Source organism: Magallana gigas, chromosome 2 (genome assembly GCF_963853765.1).
Source record: "Magallana gigas chromosome 2, xbMagGiga1.1, whole genome shotgun sequence".
Lineage (NCBI taxonomy): Eukaryota > Metazoa > Mollusca > Bivalvia > Ostreida > Ostreidae > Magallana > Magallana gigas.
Window position 1 is genome coordinate 21,948,959 of NC_088854.1, and position 19,025 is coordinate 21,967,983.

A 19,025-nucleotide genomic window follows, 5' to 3' on the forward strand; every position below is an offset into this window, starting at 1 on the left:
TGTTGAGAAATTTAATTGCTATATCGTTTATGTTTATTGTCAATATTTGTAGGAAACTTTCGATGCTGGTCTCCAAGCTTTTGAAAAAGAAGGAATCCAGACCATCACTTCCCTGAAAGATCAGCTGATCCAGGCTCAACATGCCCAGACCCCAGCTATCCAGAAACGTTACAATGATGTCATGGAGCGCTGGCAGAAACTTCTGAATGACTCCGAGGGTAGAAAACAGCGTCTGCTGCGCCTTCAAGACAAATACAGACAGATTGAAGATCTGTACTTGACTTTCGCTAAGAAGGCATCAGCATTTAACAGCTGGTTTGAAAACGCTGAAGAAGATTTGACTGACACTGTCAGGTGTAACTCAGTAGAGGAGATCAAGGTTAGTCTCCACATGTCTACTCACTTGTTTTAAATGTGTGTATATATACATAAATTTCGCTGACAATAAGGATAAAATTTGGTTAAAAAAAAAGAAAAAAAAAAAGATTTTTGTGTATGTTCATGAGCCTATGTTTAGGCATGTATGAAGGCAATGATCTACCAGTAACTTTGCTGACTTTTACAGTATCTGAGGGAGAACCATGACCAGTTCAAGGCCTCGCTCAGTGCTGCCCAGGCTGATTTCAACCAGCTGGCAGCTCTTGACAAACAGATCCAGGGCTTCCAAGTGGGAACCAACCCTTACACCTGGTTCACCATGGAGGCTCTCGAGGACACCTGGAAAAACCTGCAAAGAATTATCAAGGTACGAACCTTAAATGCAATATTATGCATGCACTTTAGATATGAGTGGAGAAAGAACAATATCTTGCTCTATTAGATATGTTTTAGGAACATCATTATACCCCCGCAAACGAAGTTTAGGGGGGTATATTGGTTTCCGTCTGTCCGTCTGTCCGTCTGTCCGTCTGTCTGTCTGTCCGTCTGTCCGTCTGTCCGTCTGTCTGTAGACGCAACTTTGTCCCCCCTATAGAATTTTTTATTACTGCATGGAACAGTTTGAAAATTTGTACATATGTTGAACACCATCTGAAGATGTGCACCTGCAATTTTTTTTAAGATCAGACAAGATTTAATGATTTTATGACATTTTTCATTTTCCTTATTCTATATATTGTACACTAATGTTGAAAAGTAAGGGAGGTAATCCTTACAGATTTTATTAATTAATTAATAGAAAACACTCTAAAATATATTTATATAAATACATCCAGATGGAGTTTTTTGTCTTTATGTCTTAATTAATAAAAAAAAAATTATTTTTTTTAAGTATTCTATCAACTGACAATGCAAAGTTTTTGTTTGTCAATGATAAATTCTTAGGAGCTAATGAGAACATCAAAGACAAGTGTGGCTGAATTCATTTGTCCCAAGGGAGCCATTATCTGAGCCATGGTTCAGATGGAGCATGTGTTTAGGGGAAATTGATAATCTGTAAAATGGGTGATGGTTTTGGGGCTATTTTAAAACTGTTTCATGTAAACCAAAAGGTCTATCATTATAAGGAAATAAATAATATAATTATTAATAAAGAAGTTAAACTATTTGTAGAGGTTGTTTAAATTTATTTGTCAAGTAATTTGATGAAGTGACCCTATTGGGCATTAATTTAAATGAAATTCAAAATTACTGATATGATTGTAGTGTTTTGGCAATTTAAAATTGTTAGTAATATTAAGTTTTCTTTTTTACATATTTTTACATAGTATGGTAATTATGGTAATGTTTTGGGAGTTTATTAAATTTAACAAGCTCATCAAAGAAAATCATAGTCCTATGGGATCAATTTTCTGATATGGAGTTCAATTGTGCCATAGGAGAAAGTGAGGAAAATTTGAAACAACTAATTGCATCTGTCAAGACTCTTATAAGAAAGATATTGAAAGTTTTATCAACAGAAGAGCATTGCTTGGCTACCGGTATTTCTATTCACTGCAAAGGGAGGGGTTTTTGTCATTTTGTTGGTTTTTCTTTAAATCAATTAAATTAAAAAAATATATCATCAAATACATACATTTGTAAATGTATTACTGTTATAGATATGTATTTACAGTGAAATTCTGACAATTTTGATTTTTCTTTGTTAACTATTTTTTTTTTTTATGTGTTCCAAACCTTAATTATTATTCAATTCAATTATTTGTCCCATTTGAAATTAGCCTAGCGGGGGTATTAGTCCCATTAGGACAGTTCTAGTTTATTCTTAAGATTGTCCAACATGCCATAATGATAGTTTAATCAATTTTTTAAATGAACCAAACATTTAAACTTTTGAATCGTAACTGTTTTATGTAATTTTGCAGTTAGAGAATGAAGCATAAAATGAGTATTTTATTGACTTTGCCTATCTATGTAGGAGAGAGATGTAGAACTGAGCAGAGAACAGCAGAGACAAGAGGAGAATGATCAGCTGAGGAAACAATTCGCTCAGGCGGCCAATGCCTTCCACACCTGGCTCACCGAAACAAGGTCAGTACACACAGGTGTAACATCTACAGAGGAGGTGTTAATGATGGCAAGTCCTGTATGTAGATCGAAGTATATTACATGAAAATAAGCTGTCAAGTCATTGAAGTCATGTATAAGAATATTTACTCGATTCACTATTGAAGAACTTGTGTATAACAAATACTGTATTTTTCTTTCCATGTACCTGTTTATGCCTTGGTCACCATTTCACCACAAAGAATGTGGCTATTGGAAGGGTTATTATCTCATTTATATTAGCATGGTTTGATTTGTCAAATGTGTGGATCCAAAAAGTTTCTCCCAGTTTATCAACATTAAAAAATAGAAGAAAAAAATGACCTGCTGAAATGTATTGTGTATTAACACGATGTTAAGATGAATGTTGCAATAACATGTGAAGTAGAAAAATAACAAATTTTGAAAGTCAAATATTAAAGCATGCTCTGTTTTATAGATCATTCAAATATGATTATTATAAAAGGTCATTAGTTGCAGTGAATGGCAATGTGATTATTATCGTGTTTTTCTAAATGCTGAAAATTTTTAGACTTGTGCTTGCAAAAAAGGTAAATTTCCATTCTGCATTGTTATTGAATGGTTTTACCTTTTAGGGTTACTTCTGGCATATAGGGTCAGATAAAGAGAAAATTGCTCTCTTGTGTGCCATAGTTTTACATTTACTAACAAACGGAATGCAAATGCCATGCTAAAGTCACAAACACTTAGAACAACTGAAGGAGGATATATGAATTATGCATACATGTAAATTCTGTACCAGTAATATGTTTTGAGTATATTTCTTCGGATTGGCAATAATGAAAATCAGACCGTAAAACACAGAATTTTTATGTTTTACAGAGCTGCTATGATGGAAGGTTCTGGTACATTGGAAGATCAGCTTGAAGCCACCAAGGTAATTTATTCAACCAGTATTATGTTATTTGGAAATGCGCCTTCAGAGTTACTCTAATTAAGTTGGAGAATAAAATGTTCATTTTGATTTTTTGTAGCAAAAAGCTGCGGAAGTGAGATCCCAGAAAGGTCAGCTTAAGAAGATTGAGGACCTTGGAGCTGCCATGGAGGAGAGGCTTATTCTAGACAACAGGTGAGCACTGAATTTGTTAATTGTTCAGTCCATGATTTCAGTCATCACTGTAGTACTGTCTTCTTGCTTATCCTGAAACAGTTACTATGCAAGTTTACATAGTTTTCGGGTTTTTTTCTACATTATAGGTAACTTTTTCTATATAAGTATTATCACCTGAATGCTATTCTTGACTAAACATTAACATTTGTTGCCTGATTTCAGATACACAGAGCATAGCACAGTTGGGCTAGCGCAGCAGTGGGATCAGCTGGATCAGTTAGGAATGAGGATGCAGCACAATCTGGAGCAACAGATCCAGGCCAGGAACCGTAGTGGTGTATCCGAGGATGCTCTCAGAGAATTCTCCATGATGTTCAAGTAAGTATAAAAAGTCATTCAATCCTATGAAAAAATATGAAACATAGATAATATACAAATTTCCTCAATACTTACAAATTGATGTTGTCTCGTTGCTGGTTTGTGGATGAAAAGTTTGAAGTAACAGACATGATTTTGTTCACACAGGCACTTTGACAAGGACAAGTCTGGTAAGCTGGATCATCAAGAGTTCAAGTCCTGTCTGCGAGCCCTGGGGTACGACTTGCCAGTAGTGGAGGAGGGACAGGTGGACCCAGAGTTCCAGGCCATCCTGGACATGGTGGATCCAAACAGGTAATTGATCTTTATAAACCTGTAAAGGGTTTCTCATCCTAGGGACAGTTCCTAATCTGTGCACCAATGTAAAGCATAGAAAATGCAGAGTTGAACATTGATGTGGATAGTCTTGTAATACATGTACTTCACTTTATATTTCACAGAGATGGACACGTTTCATTACAAGAATATATGGCCTTCATGATCAGCAGAGAAACAGAAAATGTTCAGTCTAGTTCTGATGTAGAACAAGCCTTTAGAGCCCTGACGTCTGGAGACAAACCATATATCACTGCACAGGAATTATACGCGGTATGTCATTTCACATTTTATTAACGGCAAAAAATTACAATGCATTGTGTCATAAGTTAAAGTGTAAATTGGGGAGTTGATGATATAATTTTAATGTAAATTTGTCTTTGTAGAATCTTACCAAGGAGCAGGCGGACTACTGCATAGCCAGGATGAGACCATATATAGACAAGTCAGGACGACCAGTTCCTGATAGTTACGACTTCGTAGACTTTACTCAGTCCATGTTTATCAACTAAAGCAACAAAAACTTTTAAGAATCTTTACAACCTTAAGCTTGAACAATTGTTGGTGGCATTAAGATGACTTACTTTTTCTTGCTTTGGATGTGTAGCTTTTCTGTTATGGACCTTGAATCTCTTCCATAAAACTACAAACCTTTATGCTTTACAACTTTCTTAGATGTAAACGGAGTAGATTTAATAAAGAGTTTTTAATATTAAGATGTTGAGTTCTCTTTTCAGGCATTTTCTAATTTAAATGTAATTTTGAAGTCTACAGTCGTGCTAAACAACAACTGCTTTCTTGAGAGACTGCTTCCAAAAGTTATTAGCCATTACATGTATTTGTCTTGTCATTTTGGTATTTGCTATTGTAAACGTATGGTTTTGTACAAGAGAAGACCAACTACACCTAAGTGAACATACATGTACACATTTGTAAATATTGGAATATAAACTGTGGACCAATGTTACTTTCTTGTGTGCATATTGTAAAAAGGTGACTACATGTTCTTGAAAGATTCTATATGATAGTCGAATACCAAGACATGAAATTCCTTTGAAGCACTGTTGATGAAGAAAGTGAGCGCTTAAGATGTACATTCGGCAGGAATCTGGGCGCACAAGGAGAGTGAAAATTTCATCAATTAATTTTAAACATTTTTCGAATTATAACCGTTATTTGGTTTCTGTTGGATGTGGAATGAGTGGAAAAATATTTGTAATGCAAAAGGTTTTATCATAATATGGGTCTAAATATAGCAACACGATGCAATTTATGCAAAATCCTACTTATTTACAACTGTTTTTAAATGACTTTGTTGTCTCTGGGTCTTCTCTCCACAAATTTGAAACGTGTAAAGATAACACATTTCAACATTAAAAAAGTCGCTTTTTAAAAAAAGATGGAGAAATGACCCAGAGATGACTAATTATCTACTATTTAAAATTATTTTTTGAAGGATAAAAAACAAGTCCATTATATGACAGTGTTGTTCCAAACAGTACTTTACATCGCATATTGACATAGCTGCAGAACTGTAGCTCTCCGGGAAAAAAAATTTTGACAGACCGGTCTGTCAATATTTTTTTTCCCGGAGAGCTACAGTTCTGCAGCTAATATTGACAAGTCTCGCATGGCTCAGTGGTTTCGTACTGGATTAGTGAATACAAACATGCAGTGTTTTGGGTTCAAATCCAACTGGTGGTCTTTTTTTTTAAAAATTAAAACTTTTTTGTTTTAAATGTTTGTTATTATAACATAATGTTGAATTATAATATACCGGTATATTTTAATTTGTCGTTATTGATTTCTAGATCTGCTGTATGAACACTATTTTCTTTTCTTATTACTAGTTTTTTAGGATATACATAATATAACTTCATTCAAATATGTTTGAATTAACATTTCCAATATAACTAGTTATTGGTTTACCTCTCATTGTCATTTTTGAAAGCTTGTGAGTTTTTTAATGACCGGAATAACCATGTACTTCGACTCTCAACATAATATATTATGACATAGCCTTTCGAGGTTATAGACATTTTTAAAATCACAATTGATTCGTGTCGAGAATTCCTGCTTTACAATCTTGTGCGCTCACTTTCTTTCCGATTTAGTTTAGCTTTTTATATAAAGGAGTCATAGTCATTGGATAGCAAAATTACCATGTGAGAGATGATATATTGTTCTGTGAAGTTGATATTGTCCAAGAAATGAATGAAAGATATATTTGTTTTGAAAGTAATTTTTTATGGGACCTATAAGAGACTTGGGCATTTTAAAGTTTAACCCATGAATTAGACAGAAAAAATATTATTATGGGTTAAAGATTTCAAGAAAAATTTCTGATAAAGAAAAGGTTAAATGCAGTTTGTTTCGTTTGCCCTCAAATTCGTTATTCTTGGTTGTATTTGAAGCTCTTCTGCTTTCCTATGCACCAAAAAACACAAATTTACAACATGCATATAGATGAACTGACTTTTCGATACACACTTTTACATAATAATATCTACAAAAAAATACTTTACTTGAAATAATTCGATTTCCTTAAGATTTCCATAAAGTATAAACACCATTATTAAGAGGCGAGTTCCCCTTTTAAGCATCGGGAAGTGTGTTTAGCTTATCCAACTAATTTTGTTTTTTACATTCTTCCCAATGAAAACGTATTTTTGCGATGCATTCTGATGAGAGATGATTTAGCTAATATGCAGGCCAGAATGGATATGACATTGTCGATATTGATGTTAATTGTTATGATATTCAAAGGAAATGGTGAACTATCGTTGGTAAATACTTCATGTCCTAGTGTGTGCGAGTGTAACGGGAATACAGCGACTTGCGAGGGCCACGATGGCTCTCATCTACGATACATTCCTCCATTGCCTGAACATACTACAAGTCTTGTCTTCAATTCAAATAAATTAGGATACATGGGAGGAAACGCATTCAAGAATATTTCTGGACTATACTTGACGAGGCTTGAATTGAGACGTAGTCACATTTTCAACATCGATAGACTGACTTTCCAAATGCTTCCTCATCTACAGTATCTAGACTTGAGTGAGAACAAAGCACTCCATTCCAAAAAATTGCACAAAGCCTTTTTCGGATTGCGAAATGGTTCATTGAGAGAAATTCGCTTGACAAATATGCGTTTGAATACTTTGTTTGAAGACTTTTTCCTGTACCTAAGCAACACATCCCTAGAACGAGTTTACTTCGATGATAATATAATAATTAGCAACATTGGTGATGTTATGTCTCCATTGTCTTCTCATTTGAGAGAAATTTCATTCAAGAGCAACCAAATTTCAAATGTATCATTCAACATTGTGATGCCAAAAATGGAAGTTTTTATTCTGAGCAAGAACAAACTGTTGTCCATTCCGAACTTTTGTTACTTTCACTCTAGCCGAACCATGTGTCCTAATCTTAAGGTTTTAGACTTGAGTGACAATCTCATATCTGTTGTTAAAGGCGGCAAATTCTTCAGAAAATGCTTACCAAAGATTCAAAGGCTGTTTCTGGGATATAACAAGATTAAGACATTAGGCAAAAACTTTATAAGCCTTCTACCGTACCTCGTCTATTTGTCCATAGAAAATCTAGATCCTAACGTTACTCTCCATGAATATTCCTTGAACAGTTCTTCGTTGCAGTATTTGTACATGGGTAACAGATTTAACGTTCTAAAATATTACAGAAACTTGTTTAATAACACAAGAAATCTTAGAGTTCTTGATATGACCGGGGTACAATTTATTCTATCTCATAATCTGGAAGAGAAAATGTTTCAGTTATTTAAACCTCTGACAGGTCTAGAAGAATTGACATTGAAGAAAACGTCTTTATCAACATTTCCAGTATCCGTCTTCCAGTTCATGCCGAATTTGACAAAACTCTCCTTACAAGATTGCTATTTCAACCAATCTTATTTGAGGAAATTATCTGCACCAGCGTCTCTAAAGGTTATCCTGCTCGATAACAATTTGATAACCAGTATCAACGAGACAAACATTCCGAACAATATTGACCAAATGAGTTTGAAAAGCAATCCTTTTCTTTGTACTTGTGACCTTGTTTTCTTCAGGAAATGGATCGAAACCAATTCTAAACGTCTATTGGGATGGCCAAATGATTATACATGTAACCTACCACAAGAATGGAAAGGGAAAAATCTTGCTGATTTTCACCTGAGTTATCTTTCCTGCCACCCCATTAATCCTTACATCATCATGGCTATTTCCATTTCCTTTGCAGTCCTTGTCATTGCCACAGTATCTTGTATTATATACAAAAAACGCTGGCACATCAAGTATTACTTGTACCTCTTGCGCGCTAAAAAGCGTGGCTATGAAGTTCTTGGAGGTGATGATTTTGCCTATGATGTATTCGTAGCTTATAATTCGGACGACAGAATCTGGGTCATTTCAGAAATGATACCCAGATTGGAGAACGAAGAACATCTTAAACTTTGCTTACATGACAGGGATTTTCAGGTTGGAAAACTAATTGTAGACAACATAACTGACGCCATGCACCGAAGTAGAAAGATTCTAATCATTCTCTCTAACAGTTTTGCACAAAGCCATTGGTGTCGGTTCGAAACCATGATGGCACAGTTACGTTCCATAAATCACGGAGAGAACACGGTGGTTGTTGTCATTTTGGAAAACATTCTGACCAAAAATATGAACAACTCCCTACACATGCTTTTAAAATCTACCACATTTATTGAATGGACGAATGAGAGAACAGCGAAGGAGATGTTCTGGACTAGATTAGTGTCTTCCATTAAAACCTAAAGTCAAAATGCTGTTGCAGCACGTCAGTTTGCCATTTGATTAATTATTGTAAAACACACGCGAAGGCTATTTTTCGATCTTGATCCAAATTTAAGAGGAATGCACGTCCATCTTGTACATTTTAGAAAAAAAATTGTAAACAATTCTTGAAATGACCTTTTCTGTCCCAAACTGGAAAAACTGTTGTCAAAAAATGATAAATCAAAAAATATGAGGTTAATTTATTGTATGCAAAGTACGCATACAAGAACGGAACAATGCCTTTTTAATCACTCAGAACAGCTTGGAACATCGCAGCTGCAGACTTATTTCGAATATTTAAAAATCTGGATTCATTGTTGTCCTCTCTACAACCATTTGTTGAGGAATGGTTTAATCTTGCACATAGTTGTAGTAATTTTGCCTCAAAATAGGGTACCCTATTTTTATCAGTCAGCAATGGATCTATTTTGACTAGTTCCAATGTGATTTGTATAAAATTCTTTTAAGAAGTAAGTGTTTTAGACCCATTTTAAGATTAGGGTACCCTCTTTTGAGACAAAGTTACAACTTAAATAAGCAAGGTTTGACCTTTTCCTCAACAAATGGTTGTAGAGTGAACACTTATGACCTCCTTTTATATTTCACATTTTGCAGCTGCGCAGTTTTAAGTAATTAAAAAGGCATTACTTGCTCTTGTATGCGTAATTTGCATGCAAAACAACACGTAGGATGTTATTTTTACCGCTTTTTATCTTTTGACAGCTGTTTTAGTCAGTTTTGGACAGAGATACACCACTTCAAGAAATGTTTACATTTTTATTTCCAAATGTACAAGATGACCGCACATCCCCCCTTTAAAAGAGTGCAGTTTTAAAACATCAAAATAGATACATTTTTCTTACTCCATTTTGTATCTGCAATTGTTGCAATAAAAGACCAACTTCTTAAACAAGACAAAAACAATGATTTATCAAGTATTGTAAAAAAGATATATGACAAATTAAGATGTATATGTTCCCAATTCTTTAGAAAAAATATTCCAATATATATTGGACGTTGGAGCCGTCTGTTAATGATTGAAGCATAACCTTTATTTTAATTAAAGGAGTAATCTCGTGTTGGTATATTTAGCGGTATTTGATGCAGTTTAGATAGAAAAAATACCATAAATAAAAAATCCGTGTTTTTATTGCCCCACGCTGCGCAATTTAGCTTTTTATTGACCCGTTCTCAAGCCGCTTATTTTCCTAATCGCCGTTAATTAGATAGAGTGTCACCTGGTGCCGTGACATCATATGCGACAATTCGCCGATAAGCTGTTTGAAAACGATAGTAAACTATGTGGCAAAAATCTTTGAACTCCTGCGTGTCAGTCTCTTTATGACAAACAAATGTAACTGTCAAATGACATCATGATGACGTGTTTAACCATTTTTCTATGAATTAGGACATTTCTTTTTTTTTCTCTCAAAATTGACCTTTACGACCGCATGCTATGTTGATTCATTTTTCAAGACTAACGAGATGAACTGAATTACTTTTGTTGAATATGGATGTTTTTTTTAAACAATAATAAAAACAAAAATAATAGTAACAAATGTTGATACATTTTATTCTGGAACACATGTATACAAAATCCCCTCCCCCGCCTTGTTAGGTTCATAGGTATGTTAATGCAATACATTTCACTACATAATGAATTATTCCATAGAAATTAAAAAAAGTAACTTTAACTTTATAACCAAACTGTCCAATTTTTTAATCGACGATTAATAACAAACCACAGGCTAAATATTTATTCAACCACATTTTACATGTTTGTGTTCTACTATTCTTGTCGAAACACAAATACATGGTTTCCTCCCAAAAATCAAAGTGGTTTATAAAATAATCTAAAAATCAGTTAACATTAGAACTTATATATGTAGTCACTGAATTCAATAAAAAAGATAAAATTCTTTGCCAAACTGTAGTATTTCATTAGATTAACTTTTTGGATTTTTTAAAGGACAAATGCATTTTCTGATTTTTCAAGGTGTGATACTTATATTTATTATCATTAAAGGTACATATATACATCATTGTTTTTATTTCACACATATCTTAATTATATCAATGTTATACCTGAATTATATATATATATATATATATATATATATATATATATATATATATATATATATATATATATATATATATATATATATATATATATATATATATATATATAATTGAAAATTTTTAAACGAACGCTTGGTGTATTGTATTAGGGAAAACATTAAGAAAAAAAATCATTAACGTTACATACTATTCTTACCTTATCTTAAAGTTATTGCTAATTGGTAGGATAAATCAAGCAGTAAGATAAACCTGTTTTCTGATTGTCCCTTATGGTTCCTGATTTGCTAGATAATATAAGTAAGAATAATACATGCACAATGTATGTCCAATTCTTCAAAGGTGTAAAAGAAACATATCATCGTGCATATAAAGTACAGTAATAAGCGAACTATAGATGTTGACTGAGCTCTTAAGATGTTCTGCAACCGGGAGTATTTTAAGCTGAAAAATATGCACGTGTCCGCGTTTTTAATAAAAATAAAAAAAAATAAAACTAGACTTTTTACTTGATTTTACGGATGTTAACATTCTACTATTATAACTCGAATAGTTGGTTGGGTTAATCAAAAGATATTTTCCTCTTTGAAACATTATCTGTTAACAAAAGTCAAATACATTTCAAATTACTTTAGCTGCCCAGTCAAAAACCTCAACAACATAGAGTTTTAACAAAAATTAAGTATGCATCACTTTTAAAAATAATTCATGGTTAAATATCAAGTGGTTAGAACCTTAATGTCAGCATTGTTAAAATACACTCAATCCAATTAAAATTCTGTCACGCAATGTCCTTATAATGGTTTAAGTGTCAATTAAAATAATTTCATGTCTACATTCGATGTACTTTTATAACTCGAAAGGAAGTGCTATTATTATCTTACAAACAAAACACGTTTATAAGTAGAGTTCAATTTATTATAAAAAGATCCCCACTCAAAAAACCCCCAGAAATGATTCACCACATTTAAAAGACAGACAAATTAGATCCCTATATAATAAATAAATGAAAAAGATTTATACAACCCTTGTTTAGAAAAATTTTTTTATAAGAAGACTGGATGGACAAAAAACCTATCAGATCTTGCTTAATAATTTGAAATGAGATTTTTTGATATAAACAATTATTTAGTAAATACATGGTTTAAATATTTTAGCTTTGAAAGGACAATGTGCAATATTATGCATTTTAGCCCCCAAAATTAAAGTTTTATAAAGAGCTTTTAAAATAAAGTGGAAGATAGTTGAAATCATATTGAAGATAAGTGTGTAAAGGATTATTACTACAGTGACGTCATAATATAAAATGACGCCATGGAGATAGTCTTACATTGTATTTAATCGGTGTTTTCCGATGGTTTTTCGACTGGGAAACATCAAGCGCAGGCTTGCTCAAGTACCGTTATGATGATGTGAATAATTATATGAATAAACACCTATGTTTGGTCTTTACTTTCGAACGCAAAATATAAAGAAAAAATGAAAATATTTAAACAATAAAATGCTCTCTTTGGTGATTCATTCGGGATATGAAGGTAGCGACATTGCAGAAAAAATACACAACCCGCGTTAGCGTGTTTTGTAAATTTTTTCTGCAATGATCGCTACCTTCATTACCCGAATGAATCATCAAAGAAAGCATTCTATTGTTTATATTAACATCTTTCTTTTACCCAATAGATAAATTGATTATAAAAAGTAAGTAAAATTCACTAAATTACTGTTAATGTACGTAAGTACGTTAACTAAAAGAAACAGCCAAATCGTCTCCTGTGAGACTTTGAGTCTGACGTCGTCGTTATTTTTCCTAGGTAGTTGTACGTCTCGACCTATCGATAAACTGGGCGTGTCAAGTTTGGTCCTGTCACTTTCATGTCAGTTTCAGCCGCTGTAGATTTCAACCAATCAATAAACGGGGCGTGTAGATTTCAATCTGGCTGTTTCTATAGAGCTATGAATTAACTATATGTTTCCGTAAGAAATAGAGGGAATAATACTTGGTAGATGTAAATATTTTCATTTGTTTGAAAATTCGGGGGAAATGGGTCATTTGGGTGACGTTACGAATATACAGCGAATTAGCAATGGTGACTCAAATTAAGATTAAATTGATGGGCATCCTTTGTACTATGATTTTTAAAGATTTGATTTTTACACGATAGTATTTAAGAATTGGTTAAAAAATTGGGAGCAGCTAGATGATATTGATCATACCAAATATAGTTCTTTGATTATATCTTTATACAGAGATTTTCATTTCTTCAAGTAGATCGATATAGTCTAAATATGGTCACAGCCATCCAGCTCTCTTAATTGAAAATGAAGACAACAGATTCCTCGATTGAAAAATAAATAGCTCACCAGAAAAAAATCACATTTCCTATTAAACTTTAAACTATTTTGATTAATTAAGAGTGATCTTTTTTAAATCTTAATTTTGTTATTCATGTATTGTATTACTACTAATCTTCATTTCTCGGTAAATTCAACAAATAGTCCAGTAATATATATTTGACAACCATACTTTATTTTGATTTGGTTGATATGGAAATTTTTGTTATGTATTCCTTTATCAGGTAAGTTCCGTTTTTGAGAGTCAGTATTTTGTGAAAATAAATTCCTCATATATTGAATAAAATTTTTAAAAAACAGGAAGAACAAATCCTAGTTAGTAATAATAAAAACTAAGGAAACGGATGCGCATGTCTGTGTTGATAAATGAGGTGTACTTGTATCTTTAGTGTATTTAATCTAATGTGATTTCTATCATAACGATATTTTGACTTTATGTTTTTTATTTGCTTTGAAGGAGGATGACTTCGAATTGCTAAACACAACAACTACTCAATTTTTTTTTTCAAGTAAAGCATGGTTGTGGAACAGACGTTTCATTTGTGATGGCAACAAAATATTCATGAAGTCTAATCTGATATTTTTATAAGTATTTTAAAAGATGTTTTTATTAGATTAGATTTGCACGGAGACACATAATGTAATATGCACTACCTTTGTACAAGAATAGTCTTTAAAGTAGTTAAAAGAATTATTAGCTAAATTACCATTTCACACTTTCTTTATCACTTACTGGAGAAGGTGTGAGTCTTTAAAAGTATGAAATTACACCAAACTTGAATCATTTCACATCTTATTGACATCACAACACCAGGCAGTTTATATTTCGATGAAACAAATCAACTATTTATATCAATGCTTTTCTCTAAATTATCTCATTCGCAACAACAACAAAAATCATACAGCAAATTTTTTTTATAACGAGACGGTACTGCTAGGCATCTTGAAAATGCCAGTATTCTCAATTCAGTTGATACGTAAATTTGATGAGTTGATCAGTTGTGATGTATCGATGAGGTATATGCAATATCTAAGCATTGGTAAGAACTCATATTGCATCTTTATTTATTGATAGAAAGTTTGAAGAAATGTTCACATAAAAAAAGGACAAGGTGATGTTTCTTCGTACAATCAGGTGAGCTTTTCTGATCACCTTATGTTCGTCGTTCGTCTGTTTGTCTGTAAACTTTTCAAAGTTTTATTTTCCTTACCAGAACCTCAGGACAAAAACTAACTAAACTGTACAAAACATACTTATTATAAGGTGATTGTTAAATTAAAGATCAATAAAGAGCCAAACCCTCTTCAAAGAGGAGATACAAATGAATAAAAGGGTGCGCGTCTTGTATTAAAAATCAAAATTCTCAAGAACCACTGCACCAAAAATGGTGATATTTAAATCAAAGCTTTTATGCATAGCTAATATTCTAAATTTTTGGGGGTTGATTTTAATCAACTCTCCAATGCACTTACTCGAGCAAACCGAAAGTGAAAGAGTGTTTGGACCAAAGCACAAATCAATACCGCTGACAACACTTAGTTCATCAAAATAATCGATAAATTCGATGCAATGTATTCTGAAACATTGTTTTTCAGGAAAACTTATTTAAACCTTGTGAGATTTTAAATGGCACAAACAGTTAAGATATTTGTGGAAGTCGTGTGTATTCCTCCGCTATAGTTCAATGTAGTCTCGTTCAACCAGACGCTCGGCTGTCTCCGTTAATATCCGTCAGTTAGAGTCGCTCTTGCTTGTCGGAGAGAAACGAAGACAGCCGTGCATTTGGATGAACAAGACTAGAGTTCAGTCCTGCCTGGGTCCATACCATTTCTCAGAAATATTTCGATTACTGATACTACTTGCCATGCAAAATCACATATCGTTGATTTTAAAATAAATGATAATCGATAAAATCAACTCCCGTCAGTACTTCAGTACTTTGATTAAAACTGTGACTGACAGAACCAACTAAAATAGAATCATATTTATATATGTAAAATCTTATTTTTATAAACTACAATTCTTATATAATTTACAAAAATTGATACCCATATCAATAAATTCAGTTATTTTTTCTGCTTTAAAACACAAATCCGGAGTGGTTCTTCTCCAAAACTTTAAACATATTTATATCCAAACAAACCCAGTTAAGACTATTGTGCTGATCCATTGACTTTTGTTACATCTAACTATGAAAAGGAATAGTAAGCAAATCTATCATAAAGGTCAACGAAATTCCTTTTTTTGTTTCTTGTACATGTCAAGAGGGAAATGATATGTTCACGCCATGAGTATCTAACAACGTAGTTGTTAAATACCGGACATAAAAAGGTACTTGTTATTTTCATATTTCCTGTTTAAAAGGAATATACAAATAAATCTAGCATTTTATCAAAATATTTTTTAAAAATCCTTCTATATACACAATCATGTACTATATAATATCAGGATTAATTCTTATTTTTTTGACAGACAGAGGATATAGCCAGTTATCGCTTGAAAATACTCCATGTCCAAGTGTGTGCGTGTGTAATGGAGAAAAAGTAACCTGTGAGGGTCATCTACGATATATCCCACCATTGCCTGAAAAAACAACAGATTTTGATTTCTCCTCGAATAAGCTAGGATACTTAGGAGAAAACGCATTCAAGAATATATCTGGACTAAATTTGACAAGACTTGCTATAAGACGTCACATTAAGCATATCCATCCGCTGGCTTTTCAAATGCTTCCACACCTACAGTTTCTAAATCTGAGTGATAATCCAATGCTTCATTCCGGATCTCTACGGAAAGCGTTTTATGGATTGCGAAAAAGTGAATTGAGAGAAATTAGCTTGACAAATATGTACTTGCACTCTTTGCGCGATGACTTTTTTTCCAACCTGAGTAACACGTCTCTGGTAAGAGTCCATCTTGATAGTAATGTTATAGCTAACAATGTCGGGGATTTGATGTTTCCATTGTCCTCAAAATTGCGAGAAATTTCGTTCCATAGAAATCGAATTTCAAATGTGTCATTAAATATAACTATGCCAAAAATGGAGATTCTTATTTTAAGAAAGAACAACCTATTGTCTGTTCCAAACTTTTGTTCCGAGCCCGGTCACCAACCACGTTTTCCTAATCTTAAGGTACTTGATCTGAGTGATAACCTTATAGCATTTGTCAAAGAAACCACATTCTACAGAAACTGTTTCCCAAGACTTCAAAACCTGTCCCTTGGATTTAACAAGATTAAGATATTAGGCAAAAACTTCATCAATCATATGCCCTCCATCTTGTACTTGTCCATAGAAAATCTAGATCCTGATGTTGATCTGAATAAATATTCCTTGAACAGTTCATCGTTGCAGTACTTGTACATGGGAAATAAATTCAACATTCTGAAAAATAACAAAAATATGTTCTTATTTAGTTATACTAGAAATCTGAGAGTTCTTGATATGACTGGAATACAATTTGTTCTACCTCATGGCTTGGAAAACATGATGCGTCGACTATTTCAGCCTTTGAAGAGTCTAGAAGAATTGACATTGAAGAAAACGTCTTTATCAACATTTCCAGTATCCGTCTTCCAGTTCATGCCGAATTTTACGAAACTCTCCTTACAAGATTGTTCTTTTAACCAAACAAACTTAATGAAGCTATATACACCAACCTTCTTAAAGATTCTACTTCTGGACAACAACTTGATAACCAGTATCAACGAGACAAACATCCCAAACAATATTGAACGGATGAGTTTAAAGGGCAATCCTTTTCTTTGTACTTGTGACCTTGTTTTCTTCAGGAAATGGATCGAAACCAACTCTGACCGCCTTTTGGGGTGGCCAAATGATTATACATGTAGTCTACCACAGGAATGGAAGGGGAAGAATCTTGTTGATTTTCACCTTAATAAACTCTTATGCCATCCCATTAATCCTTACATCATCATGGCTATTTCCATTTTCTTTGCAGTCATTGTCATTGCCACAATATTTTGTATAATATACAAGAAACGCTGGCACATCAAGTATTACTTTTATCTTTTGCGCGCTAAAAAGCGTGGCTATGAAGTTCTTGGGGGTGATGATTTTGCCTTTGATGTATTCGTAGCTTATAACTCGGACGACAGAATCTGGGTCATTTCAGAAATGATACCCAGATTGGAGAACGAAGAACATCTTAAACTTTGCTTACATGACAGGGATTTTCAGATTGGAAAACTAATTGTAGACAACATCACTGACGCTATGCACCGAAGTAGAAAGATTCTAATCATTCTTTCTAACAGTTTTGCACAAAGTCATTGGTGTAGGTTCGAAACCATGTTGGCACAGTTACGTTCGATTAATCACGAGGACAACACTGTGGTTGTTGTCATTTTGGAAAACATTCTGACCAAAAACATGAACAACTCCCTACATATGCTTTTAAAATCTACCACATATATAGAATGGACGAATGAAAAAACAGCGAAGGAGATGTTCTGGACTAGATTAGTGTCTTCGATAAAAACTTAAAGTCAAAATGCTGTTGCGGCACGTCAGGATACTTTTCGATTTATCATTGTAAAACACATGCACAGCTATTCTTCGATCTTGATGCAAATTTGAAAGGGGTATAGTGTTTAAACATCAAAATTAGTACATTTTTCTTGCTTCCTTTTGTATCTGCAATTTGTCTCAGTAAAAAGACAAGTCTCTTAAACATGACAAGAAATATAATTTATTAAATATTGTTCAAAAGATAAATAAGACTATCATGTTCCAAATTCTTTAGGAAAATTGTTCCAATATATTGGACTTTTAGGCGCCTGCAAGAGTTAGAGCCGTCTGTTATGATTAGAGCATAACTTTTGATTCCATTAAGGAAGATCTTTGGACTTGCGAATGTGGAGTCTGCCTTCTTTCTGACACAAATGTAACGTCATATGACATCATAATGACATGTGTTGAATACATATTCTACACATTTTCAAATCCAATTCGACAATTTTCCCCCAAAAATTGACATTCAAAAACGTATAAGTTGACTCAATTTCAAGACTAACGAGATGAACTGATTTATGTTCATCAAGTATGAATATTACTGAATTGAAACACAAGGAAAAATCATTAAATGTTGATACCTTTTATTCCCAAACACATGACTTAAAAACTCTTGTCGAAATTCAAAAACATTTTTCCCTATAAAATCAAAACGGCTATTTAAAAAAGTTAAAATTAAAATTATAAATTGGAATTTTTTACTCCACACGAACATTTACCCTAATCTTTAGGTTCTTGATTTGAGCGACAGTCTCGTATGTGTTGTCAAAGGCGGCAAATTCTTTGGAAAATGCTTACCAAGGATTCAAAAGCTGGTTCTAAGATATAACAAAATCATGACATTGGGCAGAAATTTATAAGCCAACTACCCTTTCTCGTCTACTTATCCATAGAAAATCTAGATCCCGATGTTACTATTCATGAATATTCGTCGAACATTTCTATGCAATTTCGTTGCAATTCGACTTATTTGTACATGGGTA

The 19,025-nt window shown here is 33.1% G+C and overlaps 2 protein-coding genes across 15 annotated transcripts in view; both read left to right on the forward strand.

Annotated features, from left to right (window-relative positions):
• Positions 1–4,965, forward strand: part of LOC105340209 (spectrin alpha chain) — a 32,838-nt gene extending 27,873 nt beyond the window's left edge. For 12 of the 14 annotated variants that reach the window (XM_066075597.1, XM_066075603.1, XM_066075608.1 and 9 more), the window contains 10 exons: positions 53–379; positions 566–745; positions 2,357–2,469; positions 2,688–2,705; positions 3,328–3,382; positions 3,480–3,574; positions 3,779–3,934; positions 4,082–4,228; positions 4,375–4,522; positions 4,636–4,965. In XM_066075597.1, coding sequence (XP_065931669.1) covers positions 53–379; positions 566–745; positions 2,357–2,469; positions 2,688–2,705; positions 3,328–3,382; positions 3,480–3,574; positions 3,779–3,934; positions 4,082–4,228; positions 4,375–4,522; positions 4,636–4,761 — 1,365 coding nt within the window. In that variant the 3' untranslated portion in view covers positions 4,762–4,965. The remainder of the gene's footprint in view (positions 1–52; positions 380–565; positions 746–2,356; positions 2,470–2,687; positions 2,706–3,327; positions 3,383–3,479; positions 3,575–3,778; positions 3,935–4,081; positions 4,229–4,374; positions 4,523–4,635) is intronic. The other 2 variants (XM_066075600.1, XM_066075611.1) reach the window with 1 other exon arrangement.
• A 1,893-nt stretch (positions 4,966–6,858) lies between these two features.
• On the forward strand, positions 6,859–10,874 carry LOC105340210 (toll-like receptor 13). The gene has a single exon (XM_011446166.4). It carries the CDS (start codon positions 6,934–6,936, stop codon positions 9,052–9,054), a length of 2,121 nt encoding a protein of 706 aa, XP_011444468.3. The 5' UTR covers positions 6,859–6,933; the 3' UTR covers positions 9,055–10,874.
• Positions 10,875–19,025: the final 8,151 nt, after the last annotated feature.